This window comes from Notolepis coatsorum, assembly GCF_963971535.1.
Source record: "Notolepis coatsorum genome assembly, chromosome: 18".
NCBI classification, from domain to species: Eukaryota; Metazoa; Chordata; class Actinopteri; order Aulopiformes; family Paralepididae; genus Notolepis; species Notolepis coatsorum.
Genome location: NC_140182.1, coordinates 45,420,346 through 45,447,981, shown reverse-complemented (window position 1 = coordinate 45,447,981; position 27,636 = coordinate 45,420,346). Strand labels below are relative to the sequence as shown.

The window sequence follows — 27,636 nt, the reverse complement described above, 5'->3', positions numbered from 1 at the left end:
AATCACACATGTGATCCAAACTTGGCGTGACACTCAGAAAGTGGGTACAAACCGCCATCAATGGCACACGCATTCCCCTCTATTTAATAACAATCTTCTCCTTATTGGACAACAACCTATTAGGTACCCTAGATGGGAAAAGAAAGGCATCCACACATTGGGGGATATCTTTGATAACTCTGGTCTCCGATCTTTCCAGGATATATCCAACGGATATGATCTCCCCGGAACCTCCTTTTTCTTTTATTTACAAATAAGAGCAGCTCTGAAGGCTCATGGCGTGCCATGGGATGCTCCACTAGTGCATCACCGATTTCACAAGTTATTTTATGACAAGGAGACATCGAGAGGCTTTGTCTCTGACTTTTATCGCCATTTACTTATGACCTCGTATAAAGAGCTCCCCCTGGATACGATTTGGAGAAAGGATGTTCCGGAGTTGGATGTAGATTTTGATTGGGATGCAGTCTGGGAAAATGTTCGGTTATCTTCACACAACCCAGATCACCAACAGATTAATCAAAATTTTATTCACAGGACTTTAACCCCTAGACGATTGAATTCAATGGGTCTCAGACCTGACTCTCTATGTACTTTGTGTCCAAATGGCGCCACAGGTACATTTATGCATATGTACTGGGAATGCCCTCCTGTTGTGATTTTTTGGGAAAATGTTACATATCAGCTCTCAGACATTTTCTCTCTAACCATACCTGTATCTCCTTCTGTATTATTATTGAATGATCTCTCTAAATTACCGACCTCTATACAGGTGAAAAAACTCATTTTGGCTGGCCTCACAGCCGCAAAGAAATTGATTGCCTCACGTTGGTTTCATCCAGATAGACTCTGTTCAAGTTCAAGTTCAAGTTCTTTAATAGTTGTCATACAGAAGTACAGAATACTTTCATACAAAATGCTTCTTACTGTTACGCTCCAGAGACTGTGCTAGACAAGATAGTATCAAATAACATAATAACATAATATAGCATGAATTTAGAAGAAGAAAATGAGGTCACAGTGTTCGGTATAGACATATGTACAATGTTCTGAGTTACCATATAATATACAATACACAATACTATGCAGTGTACTAATGTACAGTACTATCTAGTGCAAAGCAGAAATGGGATGAGGTACAATTGTAGGTACAATTTACAGTAAGGTGTACGAGTTGTAGTGCAATCCTTCATCCATAAATATAAATATAAAGTGTGGGGAGTGGGTGCTACAGTGTGTTTGTTTAAAGTGGGTGTGTGCTATAAAGTGTGTGGAGTGGGTGCTACAGTGTGTTTGTTTAAAGTGGGTGTGTGCGTGTGGATGTGTGTGCTATGTGCGTTTGGTGGTTGTTGTTGTGTAGTGTTCATTCGTTGTTCGTTTAGCAGCCTGATGGCCTGGGGATAGAAGCTTCTTCTGAGTCTTTCTGTGCTCGCCTTGAGACTCCGGTATCGCTTGCCTGACCGCAGCAGTTCAAAGAGGCAGTTGTTTGGGTGACTGGAGTCTTTAATGATTCTCTTAGCCTTGCCCTTGCAACGCTTGTAGTAAATGTTCTGGAGGGTGGGGAGCCCCCCTCCAATTGTGCGTTCGGCTGAACGTGTCACTCTTTGTAGTCTGCTTCGGTCTTGTGCAGTGCTATTCCCAAACCAGGAGGTGATGTTGCCGGTCAAGATGCGCCCCGTTCGGCTGCCTCTCTGTTCGCTCCGTCGAGACTGTGTGTACTTTTGTTAATATTTATAGTTTTTAGAGTTTTGTGCGTACCAACTGTTGGTGCATTTAATGTATATGACCGTCAGTCACTCATAGACATTGGATTACGGGAAACTTACCAACTGGATTACTCGCTGGATCAGCTTTCCGAACCACATCAATGGCCTGAAGAAATCCTCCGGAGATTAGGACCAGACCCTTTGTTCCCAGAGCCCAGGAAAAGACGACGAGGAAAGAGGGCTGGGATCCGAAACAGGCTGAGATCCAGACGCCATCGTACACCACTTCCCAGTATATTGCTAGCCAATGTACAATCAATAGACAATAAACTGGATGACATCCGAGCAAGGATTCAATATCAAAGAGACGTTAGGGACTGCAATGTCCTTTGCTTCACCGAAACATGGCTGACGCCGGAGGTTCCAGATCACGCGATTCAACCAGCGGATCACTTCTTTATCCATAGAAAGGATCGGTCATCATCAGAGTCCGGTAAACAACGTGGAGGGGGTATTGCCTTCATGTTTAACAAAAATTGGAGTGACCCAACGAACGTGAAGGAACTATCCAACCACTGCTCCCCAGAACTGGAATATATAACCATCAAGTGTCGTCCTTTCTTCCTCCCGAGGGAGTTAACGGCGATCGTCCTGGTCGGAGTGTATATTCCACCGCAAGCTGAAGCCAGCAACAAGGTTGCGCTCTCCAGACTACACGACGAGGTAAACAGAATCCAAGAGGCGAATGTTAACGCCGCCATTTTAGTTCTGGGAGATTTCAATAGCGCCAATCTGAGAAAGGTATTGCCCGACTTCTATCAGCATGTGACTTGCAACACCAGAGGCGGTAACATCCTAGATCACTGTTACACGCAATTTAAAGGTGGCTACAAGGCTCATTCTGATAGTGGCTTCGGTAAGTCAGATCACGCATCAATTTTTCTTACACCGAAGTACAGACAGAAAATTAAAAGTACTCCCGTAGTCTCGCGAGAGGTGCAGAAATGGGATGTGACGTCAGAGGATACGATCCGGTCAGTGTTTCACAACACAGACTGGAATGTGTTCCGCGACACAGATAACATTAATGCCTACACGGAGACAGTGCTGGACTATGTTTGTACTAGGGTGAAAGAAACAATCCCCACTACCAAAATGAAAGTTTACCCAAATCAAAAACCCTGGGTAGACAAATCCGTCCGTGAAGCTCTGAGAGAGCGCACCAAAGCATACAACGACGGCCTAGAGGCAGGCAACATGAATGACCACAAGGTGGCGCGATACAACGTAAGGAGGACTGTGTCAGAGGCCAAACGACGCTACAGGGATAAAATTGAACTCCAGTTTGAACAAGCTGACTCTAGAGCTATGTGGCAGGGGCTCAAAACGATGACAGACTACAAAGGCGCCTCCCCCAAACTGAACAGTGACATCTCCTTAGCAAATGACCTCAATACCTTCTATGCGAGGTTTGATGCTGGTAATAACAACACCAGCTCACAAGCCTCGGCAATGGGGGGGGGGGGGTCGGCTGCTGATGGAGGCGCAGTGTTCAGGGTAACAGAGCATGAGGTGAGGCGGACCTTTAAAAAAGTGAATATCAGGAAGGCAGCAGGTCCAGACGGCATCCCCGGCCGCGTCCTAAAAGTCTGTGCCGACCAACTGGCCCCAGTATTCACTGACATATTTAACCTGTCCTTAGAACAGGCTGTCATCCCCACCTGCCTGAAGAAGTCCACTATTATCCCTGTACCCAAAAAATCCAAGCCTGCTTGCCTCAACGACTACCGCCCTGTAGCTCTCACCTCCATAGCCATGAAGTGCTTCGAGAAGCTAGTAAAGGGCTACATCTGCTCCTCCCTCCCCATCAACATGGACCCCCTGCAATTTGCATACCGCCCCAACAGGTCCACGGAGGACGCCATATCCCATGTGCTGCACACAGCAGCATCACACCTGGACAAGAGGCAGGGGAACTATGTGAGAATGCTATTCATCGACTACAGCTCGGCATTCAATACCATAGTCCCCTCCATACTCATAGCCAAGCTCAGGGACCTGGGCTTGGGCTATGACCTCTGCCAGTGGGTCTTGGACTTCCTGACTGGCAGACCCCAGGTGGTGAGAGCAGGCAACTGCACCTCCTCATCCATCACCCTCAACATAGGGGCCCCCCAGGGCTGTGTTCTGAGTCCCCTCCTCTACTCCCTGTACACACACGACTGTGTGGCTCAGCGGAGTAGCAATACAATCGTCAAATTTGCTGACGACACAGTGGTGGTGGGCCTGATCTCTGCCAACGACGAGAGGGCCTACCTGGAAGAGGTCAAGGTCCTGGCGGGATGGTGCCAGGAAAACAGCCTCTCCCTGAACGTCAGCAAAACAAAGGAGATGATTGTGGACTTCAGGAGGTCGGGGGTCAAGGACTACAGCCCCCTCAGCATCGACGGGGCACCGGTTGAGAGAGTCAACAGCTTCAAGTACCTCGGAGCCTACATATCCGAGGACTTGACATGGACCACACACATTAACAGTGTGGTGAAGAAGGCACGACAACGCCTCTACTTCCTCAGGCGCCTAAGGAAGTTCCAAGTCAGCCAGAAGATCCTTAAGAACTTCTACTCATGTACAATAGAGAGCATCTTGACCGGCAACATCACCTCCTGGTTTGGGAATAGCACTGCAAAAGACCAAAGCAGACTACAAAGAGTGACACGTTCAGCCGAACGCACAATTGGAGGGGGGCTCCCCACCCTCCAGAACATTTACTACAAGCGTTGCAAGGGGAAGGCTAAGAGAATTATTAAGGACTCGAGCCACCCGAACAACTGCCTCTTTGAACTGCTGCCGTCAGGCAAGCGATACAGGAGTCTCAAGGCGAGCACAGAAAGACTCAGAAGTAGCTTCTATCCCCAGGCCATCAGGCTGCTAAACGAACAATGAATGAACACTACACAACAACAACCACCAAACACACATAGCACACACATCCACACGCACACACTCACTTTAAACAAACACACTGTAGCACCCACTCCACACACTTTATAGCACACACCCACTTTAAACAAACACACTGTAGCACCCACTCCCCACACTTTATATTTATGGATGAAGGATTGCACTACAACTCGTACACCTTACTGTAAATTGTACCTAAAATTGTACCTCATCCCATTTCTGCTTTGCACTAGATAGTACTGTACATTAGTACACTGCATAGTATTGTGTATTGTATATTATATGGTAACTCAGAACATTGTACATATGTCTATACCGAACACTGTGACCTAATTTTCTTCTTCTAAATTCATGCTATATTATGTTATTATGTTATTTGATACTATCTTGTCTAGCACAGTCTCTGGAGCGTAACAGTAAGAAGCATTTTGTATGAAAGTATTCTGTACTTCTGTATGACAACTATTAAAGAACTAGAACTAGAACTAGAACTACATGAGTAGAAGTTCTTAAGGATCTTCTGGCTGACTTGGAACTTCCTTAGGCGCCTGAGGAAGTAGAGGCGTTGTCGTGCCTTCTTCACAACACTGTCAATGTGTGTGGTCCATGTCAAGTCCTCGGATATGTAGGCTCCGAGGTACTTGAAGCTGTTGACTCTCTCAACCGGTGCCCCGTCGATGCTGAGGGGGCTGTAGTCCTTGACCCCCGACCTCCTGAAGTCCACAATCATCTCCTTTGTTTTGCTGACGTTCAGGGAGAGGCTGTTTTCCTGGCACCATCCCTCTGTCCAAAGGTATGGTTCCTCACCTACCTTGACGTGATCTATTTGGAGATATCTACGGCACGTGTTATAAGGGTTAGGGAATCTGATATCGTAATTTGGTTGGCTACAGTGGCAAAGTTGAGGGAACGCATATAAGTTTGGAAATGTTTGTTTTGATTCTTGTTTTTTTTGCTGAGTGATGTATTGTGATGTATTGTGAGGGTGACTCATGTTGAGGTCCTGGGGTGAGCGGGGGAGGGGGGGGGGGAGAGAACGAGCGAGTGTCCATGTTAGGATGATCACTGTACAGTTGTATCAGTTGTTGTCTTGTCATGTGGTGTTGAGTTACTGTCTTGGGAAGTCTTTTTATGTATTGTTGTTGTTGTATTGTGATATGTTTTGTTTCATGTTGGAAAAAAGAAAAGAAAAAGAAAAGAAAAATATTTGATCAAAAAAAAAAAAATGATGATGATAATGCTAATAATAATAACTAATAATAATAATAATAATGCAAAATAGCAAAAAAAAGTGGTGAAAACAACTAACAAAAGGAAAGAGGACCCACCCCCACCAGCCCAAGTCCTCTACAGCTGTTAGCAATTTGGAAGAAAACAAAGGAGTAACATTTATTTTTTAAATTCTGACCCACACCTCTCTATCTCTGTCTCCCTCTCTCCCTCTCATCCATCTTTCGCCCTCTCATCCATCTTTCTCCCTCCCACTCTTTCTCTCTCTGTCTCCCTCTCATCCATCTCACTCTCTTCCTCCCTCTCCCCCTCTCTCTCACTGCCCCCTCTCTCCCCCTCCCCCCAACCTCTCTCTCTCTCCCTCCCTCTCTCCATCCCCTCTTTTTCTCTCTCTTTCATTCTCTCTCACTCTCTCTCCCCTGCCCCTCTCTCCACCCCCTCTCTTATTTTCATTGTACTGTATGACATTACATTTTAATATCTCTCTCTCTCTCTCTCTCTCTCTCTCTCTCTCTCTCTCTCTCTCTCTCTCTCTCTCTCTCTCTCTCTCTAGAATGTGTACTACACCAGCTCCCAGCAGCTTCATCTTGGGGTGTTGAGTCCGACGATCGATGACGATGACAACAAGTGTGTGGTTGATGTAAACAGCAGACCCAGGCTGCTGGAGTGCAGCTATGCAGCCAACAAACACATGAAGCTCACCTGGACCTTCACTCAGGTATGAAGCTCACCTGGACCTTCACTCAGGTATGAAGCTCACCTGGACCTTCACTCAGGTATGAAGCTCACCTGGACCTTCACTCAGGTATGAAGCTCACCTGGACCTTCACTCAGGTATGAAGCCAACACATGAAGCTCACCTGGACCTTCACTCAGGTATGAAGCCAACACATGAAGCTCACCTGGACCTTCACTCAGGTATGAAGCTCACCTGGACCTTCACTCAGGTATGAAGCTCACCTGGACCTTCACTCAGGTATGAAGCTCACCTGGACCTTCACTCAGGTATGAAGCCAACACATGAAGCTCACCTGGACCTTCACTCAGGTATGAAGCTCACCTGGACCTTCACTCAGGTATGAAACTCACCTGGACCTTCACTCAGGTATGAAGCTCACCTGGACCTTCACTCAGGTATGAAGCTCACCTGGACCTTCACTCAGGTATGAAACTCACCTGGACCTTCACTCAGGTATGAAGCTCACCTGGACCTTCACTCAGGTATGAAGCTCACCTGGACCTTCACTCAGGTATGAAGCTCACCTGGACCTTCACTCAGGTATGAAACTCACCTGGACCTTCACTCAGGTATGAAACAAACACACACACACACACACACACACACACACACACACACACACACACACACACACACACACACACACGCACGCACACATACACACACCTGGACATCCACAGTGGAGTGATTTGCCAGTACAGACTGCCACATCACATTTGCATCACTCATATTGTCACTGATTGCAAATCATAATTGCTACAGTAATGCCTCCAGTGCCCACTTTGAACTACATCCCTCATGATCCCTGCAATATGAGCCATTCTCTGGTGACTTTAGACATTAGCAGAGAGGAAGGGACGAGGCCGTCTTTCATTTACAAAATGCATCTAATTATTCAAATGAGGTAGTTATAATGAATCATAAGGGATAGCCTGTTTCCCTTCCACCCTGCCTGGGTAGATGGGCCTTGAAACACACACGTTCCACTAGGTATAGATAGTATATTGCAGTGTATCTATATATTTGTTGGATGAAAGGGGACATGTGGAATTGCTTGACAATCCCATTTTGCTGCAATACAAAATACTGGAGTGAGGTGAACAGACTGAAAACGTATTAGATAAAACGTTGACGAAGTTTTACATTGGGGAATTTGCAATTGAAAAAAGGTAATATATCACATTACAATATTGTAAAATCGTGTTAAAATCGTGTTAATCGTGTTCACTGCCACACTACCAAATGGTTAACCCTTTCACTGCGACAATACAGAAGGTTAACCCTTTCACTACCACGCGACAAAGGGTTAACCCTTTCACAACCACACTACAGAAGGTTAACCCTTTCACTACCACACTACATAAGGTTAACCCTTTCACTACCACTTACAGAAGGTTAACCCTTTCACTACCGCATTACAGACAGTAGTGTGGTGGTGAAACTATGCCTTATAATTAAGCATTACATCACACGCAGGAGTGTGTTATAAGAATTAGATCATGCCTAGGGGTGGTTGTTAGGCCCGAGGCGCAGCCGAGGGTTGTTAGACCCCCCTAGGCATGATCTCATTCTTATAACACACGACTACAAGTGGTGTAATGTATTTTATACAATAGCCGAATTCATACAATAAACACACATTAATTGAAGCATAATGGAGATTTATTCACAAAACCATCCGCAGAAAAAGTAGGTAAAAAAAAAGCAAAAAAGAAGTTGCCTCCGTGTCTAGAAGCAGCTTGGAGGTGCAGTGCTTCAAAGCTAGCCCCTTTCGTGACTGCGATGCAAGCCAGGGGCTCAAATACGCGATCACTTATAGCTCCGTAGTAGCCAGGTTAATTTGCACCACCAAGCACTGCTTAAAAGCTAGCAGTGGGTCCAAAATATATCAGATATGAATTTCAAAGGTACCCAGCGTTCCATTAGGGTTTCACACACACGCGCGGCGGGGTTTAAAAGCTTGGCGTTGCTAATAAACATTTTAAATCATTTTTATAAACTGGTCAACACTGCTCAAAACGGCTGTACTTCCGTATTTGGCTGCCTGGTGCGCCCTCACAGCGCATGCGCATCATGCACCCAACGCCGGGTAATGGAACGCTGGGTACCTTTGAAATTTATATCTGATACATTTTGGACCCACTGCTAGCTTTTAAGCAGTGCTTGGTGGTGCAAATTAACCTGGCTACTACGGAGCTATAAGTGACTGCGTATTCGAGCCCCTGGCTTGCATCGCAGTCACGAAAGGGGCTACTTCAAAGCATGCCATCTAACAGTGAAGTTAGCAGGTGTTATTTGATTGATTGATTGACATTTTTATTAACAGTGAAATGACAGTGTCCTTTTGAAGGAGAGGAGGTTCTACAACGAATGCATCTACAGCTCAATACACACAATTGTTAAAGGGATGCAGACCAGAGAAAGACTTTCGTCTTGTTTACATCAGGGTCCCCCATTTTCAATGCATCATAACATATGACATACAGATAGACAGTGCTACATCTATACATAGGTTGCTTCAAAGCATGCCATCTAACAGTGAAGTTTGCGGTTGTTATTTGATTGATTTATTGATTGATTGATTGATTGATTGATTGATTGATTGATTGATTGATTGAAATTTGTATTAACAGATTGCAGAATGGGTACAATACAGTACAGCTCAATACACACAATTGTTAAGGGGATGCAGACCAGAGAAAGACTTTCGTCTTGTTTACATCAGGGTCCCCCATTTTCAATGCATCATAACATATATGACATACAGATAGACAGTGCTACATTTATACATAGGTTGCATCAAAGCATGCCATCTAACAGTGAAGTTATATTTCGTATGGCATCGCTCCCGCTCTGAGCCTTACGAGATACCCTATATCGCCTGTGATACCTAATGTATCTCCCACGAACAAAAACACATGCACCCCACCTGTATGGGGCCCCGCCCCTTATGGTGGCACCACCCATATAATCATGACTCTGGTCATGACACACCCTTCCTCTATTTTCGTCCCAGCGCACTGGATGCTTTGCACCATGCGAACTAGCGGAATGTAAAAGATTAAGGAAGATTAATAATGTTGGAAGCTTACCGGAGGTTGCTGGCCCCTGGCATCTTCGACGCATGTTTTCGGCGACACGACGGGCCTGTGATGTTCCTCGTTTGATGACTGCACATCGAGGTTCAGCTGTACAAGGCTGGCTGTCGGGCCAGCTTGTACTCAGGTAGGCCCTGTGTCTTCAGGCATGGGTATTAGTGTTAGTAATGCTGGTTTGTGTTGTTAACACAACCTTGTTGTGTGTTGGCGCCAGGGGCAAGATGGTTTGGTGAACGTTCTCTGCAGGGAACGGTTTCCAAGCTGTCTTGGGCGTGCTGCTAAAACATCTAAAGCTATGCTAACATGCTATCGCTACTGCCGCATGCTATCACTACTGCTAATTGCTATGCTGTTTTAATGTCTCCGCCGTGAGATGTTGTCACTCTCCCGCCTCTTGCCCGGTTCATCAATGAAGGTCAGTCGGTAGCTGTTGTGGGGTTTTGAGTTCTATTTACCTTTTTCGGGTAAATGGGTTGACAACGGGGTAGGTCGTGGCTAGGTTCTAGCCAGGTATTACCTTGTGTTCCGGCGGGGTTTGTTGAACGGTGTTCCCATCTGGGTTGGCGTCGGGTAGTGGGGCTATGGGTCCAGCCGACATGGTAAACATGTTGCGTGTCTGTGCACAGGCAATTGTTGTCTTGGGTTCCACATTGCCTGGCGTTAGGCTGCAGTAGTATAAGGGCAGGGCCGCTTGGGAGAAATGTGAGGCCCTGTGCGTTTTTAGACGCGAGGCCCCCCATCTCCTGGGGCGGCCCTGTGTAGGGGGCTATTGTTTCATTTTGTCACTCTGCTATGAGAAGGTCTGTCTTGCTACAGCTTTCTCTCCTCTCAAACCATTCATACTGACGGTCAATCGGTATACTGGGGGAGTAGTGCGGGGGGGGGGCTTTGTTTACCTTTTTTGGTAAATGGGCTAAACTAGGGCTGGTGTTCTGTTGTGAATATTTTGAATGAAGACGGGTCTGGTCCGTCTCCCCTTAAACTTTGTGTGTATGGGTTTGCTCATTCTACAGTTTTTGTGGTTTAGTTTTTTTTATTCATTTAACCTTTTCATGGTCCACACCACAGTGGAGGGTGCTGTTTGCAATCACCACTGGTGCTCCATGTTAACGTCAGTCCTTTGTTTTTGATATATTGAAACAATGCCCCGCCCGGCCGACACCATGGGTCGGCCTGGCGAGATGGTGTCTGGTGGAGGGGCCTTGAGGGCCGGCCGACGTCGACACATCGCGCACGGTGTTGGTAAACCACTCCGTCGAGGATGTTGACGTTATTAGCTTTGACCCAGCCGCAAGCTATAACCGCTCAGGGTTCCCCTCTCCGCAGGGGATTTTGGTCTTCTGCTGGAGCGCGGGCGGTATTGTCCTAGGCCCTACACCGCCTCACACCGCGCAGCCAGAAGAAGAGAGAGCACGGCCTCGTCAGCGGCGATGACGGGGCCCTCGACAGGCGGCCATGTTTCCCCCGCCAGTGGTGCCCTGGTTGGAGAATCGACAGGGTATCGCGAGGCCGACAGTCTTGGCGGCCGAGGGATCGGCCATTTTGGGTGATTTCGGTGTTGGTAAACCACTCCGTCGTCATTTTGCCGCGAGCAGCCCGCTCCCCGTTCAATCCTCTCTCTGGTATCCCCAGAGGCGGGGCTCTGAGCATTCTCCTTTGGCTGCGGGCCGCGAACCTTCATTGAAGCGTATGCGGCCCCATTCTTCGCTTCTCATGGAGACAGGGGCTGACACCCAGTTGATGGCTGAGCCTGGGTCTGTCCGTGAGAATGTTGTGCTGTCAAGCGGCTCCCACACCTTGAACTGTGTTGGTTGAGCCTGGTGTTACGTCTGTCAACTTAAGTGTTGTCAGCAGGGGGGCTCGAAACCTTTTGAGGCACACAGTGCGGGCTTCCCCGGCCTCGCCTTCGCCAGGCCAGGTATCATGTTGGTGCTCCCACTCCTGGAATATTGGCAAGTGGTCGCAGCTCACATGGTTTGGGGTGGTAGTGATATCACTGCAGGGCTACGGTGTGTAGGAACCCATGGGGGCCTTACACCTTGCATGTCCGGCTGCGGAACAACTCCTTCAGCATGTTCTGGAGGGGTGTTCAGTGGGGGGGCTTTTTTGATCGGAAGCCCCCCGTATCAGACAGGCCCTTTTCTGTCGGGGTTCCCCCTTGGGTGCGATTGCCTCGTGGGTGGTGTCAGGGTCAGGTGTTCCGACACGGAACGCGCTCCTCGCACGATTCCAGGGTTGTCTTCGCACAGCGGGGGGGACCGGGCCAACTATCTACAGTTCCTGGCGGACCTGCGCCACGTGACGGCGGGTGCGTTGGGAGTGTCGTCACATATGACTACGGCAGTACCATATGTCGAGGTAGATGGAGAGAATGGTGAGGCGGGGACTTGTGTTTACACAACCCCACCCGTTTTCAGGTTTGGTACAGACCCTGTTGTCGGGGTCTCCAGCAGGGACAGCTCTGGTCGACGAGATCCAATCTCTGTGGACGAAGCAAGCCATCGTCGTGGCGTTCTCCTCCCGGTGTTCTCTGCCCGAGAAGTCGGGAGGGAGGGGTGTAAGACCCAGGCTGGACCTGTCCCATGGGAAGGTTCAGCATTTTTTGGATCGTCTCCTACCTGTTGAACACTGTCAGGTGGGGGTCTGGTTCTCCTCCATAGACCTGTAGGATGCGTATGCGCATCCCCGATCTTCCATCCTAGGGCTTACCTACGCTTCCTTTGCAGGGTTAGCGTATGAGTACCAGAGGCTGCCGTTCGGTTTTCTCTGGCTCCCCGCATCTTCACCAAGTGCGTGGAGGCCGCACTGGGGCCTCTGCGTCATCCGGGGTTACGGAGTGTTCTGCCCTGATGGCGTTCTGGTCCTTCGCGGTCAAGGTGGATCGTCAGGTCTCGTACCAGGCAGGTCTCTACCAGCCTGGGGTTGCTGTAGACTGGATGTAGAGTATTCCTCTTCCCAGTCAACGGTTGGAGGGCTATGGGCATCCATCTCGGAGCGTGTTGTCAACACGCTCGGGAGGTTCCGTCCTAGGACGGTTACGGCGCTGTCTCACGTCGCGTTTTCACCGACGCCTCCCTCGCTGGTGATGCGTCGGGCCAACGCAGTAGGGGGCAGCTGGCAAACCATGCTGCCCGGTCTGCGCTACGTTCAATGTGTTGGTGTTGAAAGCGGTCCTTCTGGTCCACAAATGGTGTTGATCAGGACGGACGATACGACGTCAGTGTCGTGTATCGACAGACAGGGAGGAGTACGCTCCCCCTGTCTGCACCAGGCGGCGGGCGGCTGGCTATGGGCGTCCTCCATCTGCGCGGCCTAAGGGCTCCCCACATCCCCGGCAGGGAGAATGTGGGTGCAGGTGTACTGTCGCGGGGCGGCCCTCATCCTGACGGGTGAGGATTGCGTCTGGACATGGCCAGGCAGGTCTGGGACCGATGCCGTGCCGCCAGGGATTCTTCCCCATACATCTGTTAGGTCAGTTGTTGGGACGGGTACGTTGAGGGGTGCAGGTTCTTGATCCTGATGGTGTTACCATCTGGAATGCGCATGCTCCCTCCACTGTCGCGCTTACGGCGTTAAGCCGGTGCAACGCTCCTTGGCTCCGACTTGGGATCTTCAATTGGTCCTCGGTCGGTTGTCCTTGGCCCCGTTTGAGCCGCTCGAGCGGGCGCCGTTGGGACAGCTGTCCTTCAGGACCGCGTTCCTTCTGGCTGTCACTTCCGCTAAACGCGTAGGTGAGCTCTGTGCTCTCTCGGTACGTCCAGAGTGCCTGTCTTTTCGGACCGATTGCGGTGTCACTCTGCGACCTAATCCTGCTTTCGTGCCTGAGAATATCCGGAGTTCTTTCCGCTCCCGGGATATTGTGGTTCAGGCGTTTCGTCCTCCTCCTCACACTGGTGAGTTAGATGCGGGCCTTCACCTGTCATGTCCAGTCCGTGCTTGGGGATTTACCTCAGCCGTACTCAGGATTTCAGGGTTACCGACCAGCTTTTTGTCTGTTACGGTGGGGCTCGTGCTGGTAAGGCACTGTCGGAGCAGCGCCTGTCCCATTGGTTGTGCGAGGGTGTTACCCTCTGCTACACGCTGGCTGGGCAGGATCCCCCTGGGGGCGTCAGGGCGCACTCCACTCGTGGGGTGGCTGCCTCTGCCGCTCTCCTGGGTGGGGCCTCGGTGGAGGACATCTGTGCTGCAGCTTCATGGTCCTCCCCGGGCTCCTTTGTAAGGTTTTACCTCATGGACATGACCGGGGGTTCTGTCTCCCAGGCGGTTCTGGGGTCTGTGGCCTTTCCTGCTTCCCGTCCTTTGGTCGGGTAGCGGGAGTGTATGGGTATGGGCCGCAGTGTGTTGAGTCACACGTGGTTCCGCCTGTACGGTGTGTTCAAGGGGTTCTGGCTCCCTCTTGTTCGCATTCAGGTGGAGTTGACTGCGCCCCCCCTTCGTTAGGAAGGATGGGGTGACAGGGCTCCCCGCACCCCTTGATGTGGGCTTACGGGTCCTCAGGGGGTACATCTGTCGGGTCTCGCACCCGCTCTTCCCCATTATCTCGTAAGGCTCAGAGCGGGAGCGATGCCATACGAAATATAACGATAGGTTATGTAGATAACCTAGTTATATTAGTATAGGCTAAGCTCCCGCTCTGCGCGCCCTGAGTTCCCTCTTGAGGGATCTTTTCCTGGGACGGGTTTTTGGCGAGGAAGGGTGTGTCATGACCAGAGTCATGATTATATGGGTGGTGCCACCATAAGGGGCGGGGCCCCATACAGGTGGGGTGCATGTGTTTTTGTTCGTGGGAGATACATTAGGTATCACAGGCGATATAGGGTATCTCGTAAGGCTCAGAGCGGGAGCTTAGCCTATACTAATATAACTAGGTTATCTACATAACCTATCGTTAGCGGTTGTTATTTGATTGATTGATTGATTGATTGATTGATTGATTGATTGATTGATTGATTGAACATTTTATTAACAGTGAAATGACAGTGTCCTTTTGAAGGAGAGGAGGTTCTACAACGAATGCCATCTAACACCACACTTCCCGCGATTTATATTTTGTTTCACAATGAGTCATGACCAACCAATTACATAATCCAACATTGTGTAAGCAACTAACACACTCCACGTGACAGAATCGTTTTTGAATGAGTCGTTATGACGATATCAATACATCCATTCATAAAGATTATTGTCCGCCATCTTGGTTTCATTCCTAAAAACACGAACGGCGGAGTGATTCGGAAACAAAGTAATTCGGTTGTGGGCGGGTTCTGGGATCACGTGGAGTGTGTTATGAGAAATAACAACGTCTGAAAGAAGTGTTTCAGCCAATCAGAATCAAGAAATGTGCATGCCATTGTATAAATAGTTAATAGATCATTCACAAACTCTTAAAGAGTTATTAATGACGTGTTAAATGCTTGTTAATTATTTGTTAATTATTTTAAACTATGCCTTGTAAATAGTTAATAGATCACAAACAAGCTATTAGTGAACTTTTTACTAATGACTTGTTAAGTATTTGTTAATAGTTGATACAAGTAAACCCTCTCTCCTGCCACTCCTACTGTATCACTACTGTAAAAGGCAACACCCAAAATGTATAAATGTTTGAGAAGTAAGTAACAAATAATGAATTAAGCTTAATAAATATATTTGTTAGGAACATGTCAATAGTTTATAGACCTTAATTAGGACATTATTCTAAATGTGCAACTATTACTTGTACTAAGTTGTTAATCAACTATTAGTAGTTTACTAATAGCTTGTTCATGACCTATTAACTATTTATACAGCATAGTTTTAAATCATTAATAAACATTTAATAAATCATTAATATCTGATGAACTTACAGTTTGTGAATGATCTATTAACTATTTATAAGGGATAGTTATTCTAAAGTGTTACCGGAAGTCTTTGCACAGCTTTGTGTGCTTCACTTATCTATGTCCCCTAGCAGTGTTCTCTATGCACATTGATCTGCTCATTTTAATGGTAAATGGACTACATTTATATTTACTTATATACTTTTATCCAAAGCGCTTTAGAACGTATGCCTCACATTCACCCATTCACACACAGATGGTGGAAGCGACCATGCAAGGTGCCTACTTGCTCATCAGGAGCGTTTAGGGGTTAAGTGTCTTGCTCAAGGACACTTCAACACGCTGGCAGAATCGGACAGGGAACCATCCGATTATCAGACGACCCTTCTACCTCCTGAGCCACTGTTGCCCCGTAATTGCAAGCACCTAGGTGCCTTTTAGCCATATTCTGTATGTTGTGAAGGGCCAGATTAAACCGAATATATATATTTATTTATATATATATATTTAATTGTATTTGTATATTCTCTAATATTCCCTGATATCCCTTGTATATTCCTTGTACAATATGCATTGAATATCCATTCTAGCCTACTGAACATCCCATAATAGTCTCCATTCTACTATTGGTCGAGACCTTGGTGCCAGGCTGCCATACCCCCCAGACCCAGTTCAAACGTACCGCTCAACATGTACGAACAAGTCCTAGTTCCGCGTAGGAATCTGGCTACCGCACCACTAATGGGACTATTTGTTCATAGTGCGTATATATACTGCGCTACTAAAGTAGGACTTCCTTTTCAGTCCAGTTTCTTACCCTCCAATAGAGTGACAGACGTAAAGCCTCCCCGCGACGCCACATGTGGGAGTAAGGCCAAGTTCGGCCTACCATCGGTATTGAGACATCGTGTATATTAATATTTGAATAGTCATATTTGGCACTATATCGTCGAGTTGGACGTAGTCTATTAAGCTAATAATAGTCTGTTAATATATAGTGCTTCGTGCGGTGAGAATACTACCGTAGTCAGCACCCCATCGTTTCGGGCAGAAAACTGGCTGCTTATCCAGGATGATCGACCCCATGTGAGATTGCACCCGAGGAGCCCCAGAGCCGACGAGCGAGTGGACCTGTATACCGGATTATTCTACCGACGACAGCCCGCCTTCCCAGGCACGGATTATGCTTTGTATACGTTGATTATTCCATGGATAAAGACCCCCGACACTGCCGTGTGTTGGAACCCCCCCCCCCTGGAGAGGACGCAAGGTGAGGAGGCGCTCTGCAAGACGAGGCCGCTTCACGTCTCTCCTCCGTGGACCGGAGGACGCCGGCCCACAAAGAGTCCATCTGCTTTCATCTGCGGTCCAAGGATCACCGGCGCACTGAACGGCACTACAGTGGGTTCACCTGGGATACCCTTGGCCGGATGAGGCAGCCGGACTCTACCACCCCCCCCCTTCCTACTCCTGTCGGCTTACAAGCGACCGGATTAACCCCCCCTAGTGTATCCAGTCTATAATCATTAAAGTATCATTGCTGTTATTCCTTAACTATTCCAGGTCGTATATGTACCACCTGCGCCTTCAGAGATTGGACATTCTCTATTGATATACCGACGAATACTCTTGCCATAAAAGTGCATACTAATTCCCATTCATAAATGTGATTGATTTGATTAAGTGCTTGCTCTACACACCATCGCTGTGTAGAAATAAAGACCTATTTCTAATTCGTACATTTGTGTTGGATCCGTTTCATCTACGTGACAGTGTTCATCATAATATATTTATGCCGAGTACTGGGTGGCCGAATATTAAGTACAAAGGTAGTGGTAGTAAGTATCATATCTAGTAATACAGTCAGGGAATTGTACCCCTCAGTTACAATTGGTCCTTCGAGCCGGAGGGTAATTAGTGTAATATTAATATAGTGTTATTAATATTGAAATGGCCTATGATGAACACTCCACGAAACGATCCTCCTAACCAACGCCCGCAGCGCGAACGACGGCTCCCTCAGCACTTAGAGGCTTACGCTGTCAGTCAACAACCTAGTCTTCTACTAACAGTAAACGCGGTAAAACTAGAAAGTAAAAGTATGTCTAACCCCAACGCCCAGACTACCCCGACCATAGAGGCCCCTACGGGTTCTAATGTAACTGACCAAGTTCACGGTGGGGACCAGTGGGAACCAGACATGACTTCACACCCCGCCAGTACTGAAGAAGTAGTCCCCGATGAGTCCCGGGAGGAATACAACGCTACCGAGAGAGAACTCGGCACGGAAGAAGACGGGGAGAGCACCGTGGAGATAGAGCTCCAAGGCTCCGCAAGGAGTACCCCGAGGGAAGGCTCCCCTATACAACCGCCTTCTCCCAGCGAGGCAGAGAGGACCCTACAGCAGGCCTTCCTCATCAGCCTGAACGCCGCTGCTGAACGCGACCGACTGCAGATCCAGCAGCGGAGCGAAGAAGAGCATATACGTCTAGAAATAAGACGCATTCAGATGGAAGAGAATGTGGCCCGAGACCGAGCAGACAGCCAGCGAGCAGCTGCTGGTGCTCTACGGGACGCAGAGCGCGACAGACAGCAAGCGCAACTAATAGAACAGCTGATCAGACGGACAACACCCTCTCCCTCCGCCAGAGGCTCCAGGAACTCGTCTAGACACACCTCCAGGGCGGCATCCCCTAGCCGAGTAAACAACCCTGAACTTGACCAACAGACGAGGTCTATACCCCCCACAGACCACCTCCCCCCACCGGTCCAAGCGAGACCTAGCAACCGGGAAGGAGTAGCATATCCTGTGGAGAGGCTAAACCAGAGACTACAAGCACTGGATGACCTAACTGAAGACGAAGAGGAAGAGGAGGAGAACCACGCCCGACGACAGCACAGTACTCTACCGGACCAGGAGGTCCGGTACAGCCCAGGCTATACTCCCGCGGAGCTGCGCTACAGACCCCCGACTCTATACACGGGTGAGCACGACGCACGACCCGCACCGAGGAACAGCACCTGGACAAGCGGGCCATGGTACACTGCCGGTACCAGCCCATACCAAGGAGCGGGAGGAGACTCGCCTAGGAGGCCTCTCCCCCAACGCTCGCCGATGTATCCACAGTCAGCGTCATACATTGGCACGCCTATGGTACCCGACTTCACCCAAGAGAACCGGGCCCAGTATACAGAACTCCGCATGTGTCTGGAGACCATGTTGGTGGATGTATTGGATGAACGCCATAAATACGCCATCCTACTGAAGCACTTAAAGGTACCCCGCGCACATAATATAGCGCTCGCCTACGCGACTTCCACCACCCCATACACAGCAGCGCTGGTAGCATTGGACCAGAGGTATGGGCGCATATGGGATTACGTGATCCAGGAGATCCGACACATCGACCGCTTACCCCCAGCAATAGACAATCGAGCACTGGACGACCTGTCCATCAGAGTGCAGTCCCTGGTAGGGATGTTGGGAGCGCAGAGAGAGAAGGGGAGGCATGAACTTTACGCCAACTCAAATGTGGAAAGGATCTTGGAGAAGCTGCCGCCCGCTCGACAGGAGCGTTTTAGGCGGCAGAGAGACCACCGAGACCCGAATGGCCCCGAACCGAACCTCTTCGATCTAGCAGACTTCCTGGCGAGAGAAGTCAGCAGCCTACGGCTAGATACATTCGGACGGAGCACCCCTGGCTCCAGAGAAGGAACCAGACGACTAAATGATGGAAGAAGATCGGTGACTGTGATGCACCAATCGGAGTCAGTACCGAGCAGCAGGAGCCACAGTACCCCCTCCAGAACGGAGAAGTGGAAGATAGTGTGCCCCTACTGTGAGAAAGAACACTGGCTAGCGCAATGTGACTCCTTCCCCAAGCTGAACGCGGAGGAAGCAAGTCAATGGATAAAGTCCAACAAGCGCTGTTTTCGCTGTGCGCGCTCACACATGGCAGCCGAATGCCGCTTAAAGAAAAGGTGCACCAAGTGCGATGGAGCCCATCTGGACATACTTCACGACAGTAACAGATGGCGCCCTTCACCCGCACCATCCAGCAGCAAAGCGAGCGTCATGTACATCGATCCCGCCAGCAGCAGTGGAGCCCGAGTACTCCTAAAAGTAGTGCGTGTGACACTAAGCTACCAGAATAAAGTCCTGGACACTTACGCCGTCCTCGATGGCGGGTCAGAGAAGACCCTTCTGCTCGCCTCCGCTGCGGCCCAGCTAGGGCTGCGGGGAAGCGAAACCCAAATGACAATTCGGACAATAAGACGAGATTTGAAGACGATAAAGGGCGAGAATGTCTCATTCTCTATCGCAGCAAGCGGCCAGCCTGAGCGACGGTACCAGATTACAGACGCTTTCACCAGCCAAGAAATAGGACTGTCGCGGTACACATACCCCGTCGCCAAGCTGATGGAGAAATATGCACATCTGCGCAAGTTACCGATCCCGCTCATAGACAATGCTATGCCGACCCTGTTGATAGGCTCCGACCATGCAGACCTCATTGTCCCGATAGACCGGGTTCATACCGGACCCCGAGGCTGTCCTGCAGCAGTCGAGACCCGTTTGGGATGGACTCTCCAAGGCCCGCTCGCCAAATCTCTCAACCGAAGTACAGCCACTAGATGTCTCCACTCCCGAGTCATAGAGGGAGAAACCGCACTCCTGCAACACGTAGAGCGGTTATGGACCTTGGAACAAATGCCCTTTAAGAACGGAAAGAAAGACATTCGCTCTAAAGATGACATTTACGCCATTCACCTCCTCGAGACAGGGACCAAGAGAGTCCCGGTCAACGGCGTGTTGAGATACGCCACGCCACTCCTGCGGCGAGAAGGAATGCCTACTTTCCACGCCAAGACAGACGCCACAGAACGGTACCTGCTGAACACGGAGCGGCGCTTAGCCAAGAACCCCGCCCAAGAGAGTGTATACCGCGCTGAGATTGAGAAGCTCATCACAGCGGGACACGTCACAAAGATGGACATTAAAGAGGCTGACCAGACCACTGAATCGTGGTACGTGCCTCACCACAAGGTCCATCACAACGGTAAAGACCGCATAGTATTTAACTGCAGCTACCAGATCGGATCCCAAAATCTGAATAAAGAGTTACTGCCCGGTCCCACACTCGGCCCCTCCCTACTCGGCGTTCTACTCCGCTTCCGCCAGGAAAGGGTGGCCATCAGCGGGGACATTAAAGGAATGTTCCTGCAGGTGAGATTAGTAGAGGAGGACAAGCCCCTGTTACGGTTCCTATGGAGAGAGAAGCCAGGAGATGAGCACCCAGCCATCTACCAATGGGAAGTCCTCCCCTTCGGAACGACGTGCAGCCCCTGCTGTGCTACATTCGCACTACAGAAACATGTAGCAGAGGACCCAGCAGCGGACGAAGAGGTCCGACACAGCGTAAAGAACAGCTTCTACGTAGACAACTGTCTACAAAGCCTTTCAACCCAGGAAGAAGCCGAGGCTCTCCTGATTAAACTCCGCGCCTCATTGATCAAAGGCGGCTTTGATCTCAGGCAGTGGGCCAGCAGCGATCCGCAAGTACTGCGCAGCCTCTCCTCCGAGGACAAGGCAGCCAGCAGCGAGACCTGGATGGCTACAATCCCGGGAGAAGCCCAGGAGATGACCCTGGGATTGGTGTGGCGATTCAAAACAGATTCGCTTCACTACAGACACACGCCCCTGACTACGGAGCAGGGAAGGCCGGCGGCGGCGCCGACCACCAGACGGAGTGTGTACACAACACTCGCCCGACAATATGACCCGCTAGGATGTATTCTACCGTACACCACCAGGGCAAAAATGATTGTACGAGCATTGTGGGACAAGGACCAGGGCTGGGACGACCCCATTCCCGCACACCTTGCATCCACCTGGAGAGAGTGGGAGATGGAGCTCCGCTCACTCCCAGGCGTTAATATGCGCCGAAGCTACTTCCCACCCACGGTGAGGCCAGAGACATGTAAAATGGACTTACACGTCTTCAGTGACGCCTCAGAGGTCGCATACGGATCAGTAGCCTACTTGCGGGCCCAAGAAAAGGGGGGAGAGATCTACACAGCATTTGTCCTCGCCCGCTCGAGAATAGCCCCACGCAAGCAACAATCTATCCCATGTCTAGAGCTCTGCGCAGCCCTAGCCGGAGCGCACCTAGCCACGCTCATCCAACGTGAGCTCACCATACCGGTGTCTAGAACAATCCTGTGGTCAGATTCCACGACAGTACTCGCCTGGATCAAATCGGACTCATGCAAGTACAAAGTCTTCGTGGGAGTCAGAGTCACAGAGATTCAAGACTTAACCGAAGAGTTAACCGGAGAAACAGAGTGGCGCTACGTTGATACAAAACAGAACCCAGCTGACGTCATCACCCGGGGAATGCCCCTAGATGACCTCACCCGTCGCAATGTCTACAGTGACGGCCCAGCATTCCTAAAGCTCCCGGAAGGAGAGTGGCCCACGCCTATCCCGAGGGAAGCCAGTCAGGAGGAGGCTGAGAATAAGAAGCCTGTGTTCTGTGGATTGAGCACCGTAGCCTCCACCGACCCTAACATAGACGATTGCACGTCCATAGAGAGTGCACAACAAAGGACATTCCTGCGGCACCACCCGGAGTGTAAGTCCCCCGCTGAAATGTCAGCAGCAAACTACGAGGAAGCAGAATTGCTTCTACTGCAGCGAGCCCAGAGAGACTCGTTCCCCGATGAATTGGCCTGTCTACAGGGAGGAAAGCCCGTCCCATCCGACAGCAGATTAATTCATCTGGCCCCCGAGAGCGACGCTCATACCCTCATCAGAGTGGGTGGCCGCCTACGCAGAGCCCCCAATCTACCGGATGACATTAAATACCCGATCGTATTGAACAGCCGACACAAGGTCACAGAGCTGATTATAAAGAAATACGATGAGGATGTACATCACGCAGGAGCAGAAAGAGTCTTCGCGGAAATCAGACGTCGTTACTGGATCCTACAAGGAAGAGAGGCGGTACGACGCTTCCAGCGAACATGTCTAGACTGCCGCAAGTGGCGCGCGCAGCCCAGCATACCAAGGATGGCTGACCTTCCTCCATGTCGCCTCCGAATCGGTGACAAGCCATTCCACTCAACGGGTATGGACTGCTTTGGCCCGCTGCACATAAAGAAAGGAAGAGGAACCGAGAAGCGGTGGGGTATTGTATTCAAATGCATGACCACCAGAGCGATACACATCGAGCTTCTCCCGACCATGAGCACAGACTCATTCCTTATGGCCTTCCGTAGATTCACATCACGGAAAGGAAGACCGTCTACCCTATTGTCCGATCATGGGACAAACTTCAAAGGCGGCGAAAGAGAGCTGAGAGAGAGCTTCCAAGCTATGGGCCCAGAACTTAAGACCCACCTCGCTCCAGCACAGGTTGATTTCCAATTCAACCCCCCAAACGCACCCCACTTCGGTGGCACTTGGGAACGAGAAGTGCGCTCCATAAAGACAGCCCTGTACGCAGTACTTGGGGCCCAGACTGTGGCGGAAGAAGTCCTAATGACAGTCCTCACGGAGATTGAGGGAGTACTTAACTCGAAGCCCCTCGGATATGTCTCCAGTGATGTGGCGGATATCGACCCAGTTACCCCCAACACACTCCTGATGGGGCGGCTAGATCCTGCATTACCCCAGACAATGTACCGGCCTGAAGAAGCGAACGGCCGACGAATGTGGAGGTACAGTCAAGTGTTAGCCGACAAGTTTTGGAGCAGTTTCCTACTGCACTACCTACCGTCTCTGCAGACCCGCCAGAAGTGGGTAAAGGAGAGAGACAATTTGACAGAAGGAACAGTCGTCATGATTATTGATCAATCACTGCCCAGAGCTATGTGGCCGGCCGGCCGCGTAAGCAAAGTGATCACCGGTGCCGACGGCAAGGTCCGAGCAGCTGAAGTGCTTGTCCAGGGTCGCACTTACACCCGTCCCGTGGCGAGGCTCATAGAACTGCCCCGACTCCCAGACACAATCGATGATGACCATGACCCTATAACCCTATGACTTTGTGAAGTTGACTGACCTCTACAGCAAACCCTTATGTGTAAATAGACAACGCGATTAATCTGTCTCTGCTTAACTGATTAGGTCTGGGACCAATCAGGGGGTGGCTGTTGTGAAGGGCCAGATTAAACCGAATATATATATTTATTTATATATATATATTTAATTGTATTTGTATATTCTCTAATATTCCCTGATATCCCTTGTATATTCCTTGTACAATATGCATTGAATATCCATTCTAGCCTACTGAACATCCCATAATAGTCTCCATTCTACTATTGGTCGAGACCTTGGTGCCAGGCTGCCATACCCCCCAGACCCAGTTCAAACGTACCGCTCAACATGTACGAACAAGTCCTAGTTCCGCGTAGGAATCTGGCTACCGCACCACTAATGGGACTATTTGTTCATAGTGCGTATTAGGGGTGGACGGTATGGTCTAAAATTTATATCACGGTATAATTTGAAGCATAGACGGTAACGGTATATATCACGGTATCATCGTTTTTGATTAAAAAAAAATTATTTTATATAATTTTTTATTTTTTTTTATAAAATATATATATTATATAATTAGACTTGTACTTGTATTATCTGCGAGACATCGCCACCACGCAACAAGCTCCACTGTCTGTGTGTACTCTAGTAGCCTCCAGCTACGGCCAGGATTCTCTGGAGCTGCACCTGGACCCATACTCGAGTAGCCTCGAGCAGAGCTACGGCCAGGATTCTCCGGCGCTGCACCTGGACCCTATTGGCATAACATTACTTAACTGTGCTCAGCAAGCCCTCAGCTCGAATACGCATCGAATCAGTGTTATAAGACATTGATATCAGGAGCTATCTGTAGCTACTGCTAGCCGGATATATAACGTTAATACAACGCCTCAGTGAATTATTTAGTTCAATGGGACATTTCGTTTTGAACAGTGAACTAGCTTGCGCTAACGTGAGCTAACAGGTAGCATACACGTCTCTCTACTAGACTTTGTGGAGCGTTTGTTGATGTCAGGAGCTATCGGTAGCTGGCCGACTAGATACCGTTCGGTTAGACAATGCCTCATCATGTATTAAACTAAAAGTGAATAGTTGACTGGGTCATTTTGTAACGGTAGCTAAGCTAACGTTAGCTCAGGGAGACGCCGCCGTCTTCCCGTGTCTATACGTTACTATATGAATTGAAAATGGGGGACCCTGATGGAAACAAGACAAACGTCTTTCTCAGGTCTGCATCCCCTTAACAATTGTATGTATTGAGCCGTACTGTATTGTACCCATTCTGCAATCTGTTAAATAAAGTTCTCATTCATTCATTCATTCCCGTCCCACTAGACTACTAGACCCGTGTTTACATGCGTGCGGTAGGGGCTGGCACGCCCACTGCGCGAAGCCTCCTAAATAACTTTTTCCAGTTCGCACATATCTATTATCTATGACTAATTCTATCTATTTTTAGGGGCAAATGCGAGTGAAATAGTCGCGCTGTGGTTACATGACGTCATTGCTATTTTAGAGCTGCCCTACCGGTTACACGGTATAGTCAAAATCCATACCGTAGAGCAAATTCATACCGTTTATACCGTATACCGTTTATACCGTCCACCCCTAGTGCGTATATATACTGCGCTACTAAAGTAGGACTTCCTTTTCAGTCCAGTTTCTTACCCTCCAATAGAGTGACAGACGTAAAGCCTCCCCGCGACGCCACATGTGGGAGTAAGGCCAAGTTCGGCCTACCATCGGTATTGAGACATCGTGTATATTAATATTTGAATAGTCATATTTGGCACTATATCGTCGAGTTGGACGTAGTCTATTAAGCTAATAATAGTCTGTTAATATATAGTGCTTCGTGCGGTGAGAATACTACCGTAGTCAGCACCCCATCGTTTCGGGCAGAAAACTGGCTGCTTATCCAGGATGATCGACCCCATGTGAGATTGCACCCGAGGAGCCCCAGAGCCGACGAGCGAGTGGACCTGTATACCGGATTATTCTACCGACGACAGCCCGCCTTCCCAGGCACGGATTATGCTTTGTATACGTTGATTATTCCATGGATAAAGACCCCCGACACTGCCGTGTGTTGGAACCCCCCCCCCCTGGAGAGGACGCAAGATGAGGAGGCGCTCTGCAAGACGAGGCCGCTTCACGTCTCTCCTCCGTGGACCGGAGGACGCCGGCCCACAAAGAGTCCATCTGCTTTCATCTGCGGTCCAAGGATCACCGGCGCACTGAACGGCACTACAGTGGGTTCACCTGGGATACCCTTGGCCGGATGAGGCAGCCGGACTCTACCCCCCCCCCCTTCCTACTCCTGTCGGCTTACAAGCGACCGGATTAACCCCCCCTAGTGTATCCAGTCTATAATCATTAAAGTATCATTGCTGTTATTCCTTAACTATTCCAGGTCGTATATGTACCACCTGCGCCTTCAGAGATTGGACATTCTCTATTGATATACCGACGAATACTCTTGCCATAAAAGTGCATACTAATTCCCATTCATAAATGTGATTGATTTGATTAAGTGCTTGCTCTACACACCATCGCTGTGTAGAAATAAAGACCTATTTCTAATTCGTACATTTGTGTTGGATCCGTTTCATCTACGTGACAGTGTTCATCATAATATATTTATGCCGAGTACTGGGTGGCCGAATATTAAGTACAAAGGTAGTGGTAGTAAGTATCATATCTAGTAATACAGTCAGGGAATTGTACCCCTCAGTTACACTGTACATAGCTGCCATTCACCAAAACATTTATTTATAATTCATGAATCCCTTCTCTATCTAGTCTAAAGTGTGTTTATGTGTACTTAAAACGCTAAGTCATTCTTACTATGTTTGAGATCTATTTGTGTTAGGCCCTGACCTTAAGGCAAGGTATAGTAAGGTCAAACCTGTTCTTCAGACGACCGGTAACGTAAGTGATAAATGTGATAAATGAATATGTGTGTAATAGATAAGTGTTTGAACAAATTACAACTACAGTTCTTCAGAAGTGTCCTTAGACTACACCCGGCTAAGATGAACCACACCCTTAGATAGAATCTGAGCAGATGTATAAATAGATTGGAATATCTCTGCCTCAGTGTGACAGCTTATACACAGCCTAGCAGGCACTATACCTGACACTCTGAGCAGAGACTTGATTGCTGTGACTTTGTGACTCGATGTAACTGCTGTCTACCGGTGTTCACGCACAGCCCAAATAAATCTATAAAACGAGGAGTTGTTTAGCCTAATCAATATTTATATTGATTGATCCCACCTGGGTATGCGATAGATAGGTAGGCGATAGATATTTCACCAGGAGTTGGAGACGCAGCAGCTTCTCTCCAGTAGGCAGAGCAGGGATGAGCCTCCCGCTCCTTGAGGAGGCAATAAGCAGTTTTTCTTTTAACCACATGTGCCTGAGACGGATAATGAGGTTTCACACATCCAGAGTTTCTGACTTTGAACCACCTCCTGTCTTATTCAGACTATCTCACCGTGAGCCGTGGCACCAATAACTGTCAGAGAGGTAGATGAGGTGGGATAATTAGACCTAAGTGACGAGACATACTGTAAATTATGAAACATCCTGTACACGGGCTTCATGCCGTCTGCTCTTTAAGTGTGTGTGTGTGTGTGTGTGTGTGTGTGTGTGTGTGTGTGCGTGCGTGTGTGTACACTGTTTGTGTACTGTGTTTGTGACACCCTGAATAAAAGGCTTGCTTGACTCTCATTAAAATACTCTCTCTCTTTCTCTCCCCCCCTCCAGTCTCCTCTGAGAACAGTGACTCTGCTCCCCCCCCCTCCAGTCTCCTCTACACCTCTGGCTGCACAGCAGTAAATCTCCCCTCTAATTAGCTCCGGACAAAGTCAGAAATCTCACTTTCTCAACTTTACGTCAGCGGCCCTGTCAACACTCTGAGAGCTGAGCCCTATTAGGCTGCCTCTCATTGGGATTTAAATGAGTGGAAGTCCATTTAAAAATTATTTGGATGAGAAGGCAAGCATGGCCCTGAGACTGAAGCACAAGCTGCTTA

The 27,636-nt window shown here is 49.0% G+C and overlaps 1 protein-coding gene across 1 annotated transcript in view; it reads left to right on the top strand.

The window, feature by feature from the left end:
- The window catches only part of galnt18a (UDP-N-acetyl-alpha-D-galactosamine:polypeptide N-acetylgalactosaminyltransferase 18a), a 255,800-nt gene that overhangs the window by 214,450 nt on the left and 13,714 nt on the right, over positions 1 to 27,636 (top strand). Inside the window, exon 10 of the mRNA XM_084335039.1 lies at positions 6,451 to 6,615. Within this exon, the coding sequence (XP_084191165.1) occupies positions 6,451 to 6,615 (165 nt within the window). The remainder of the gene's footprint in view (positions 1 to 6,450; positions 6,616 to 27,636) is intronic.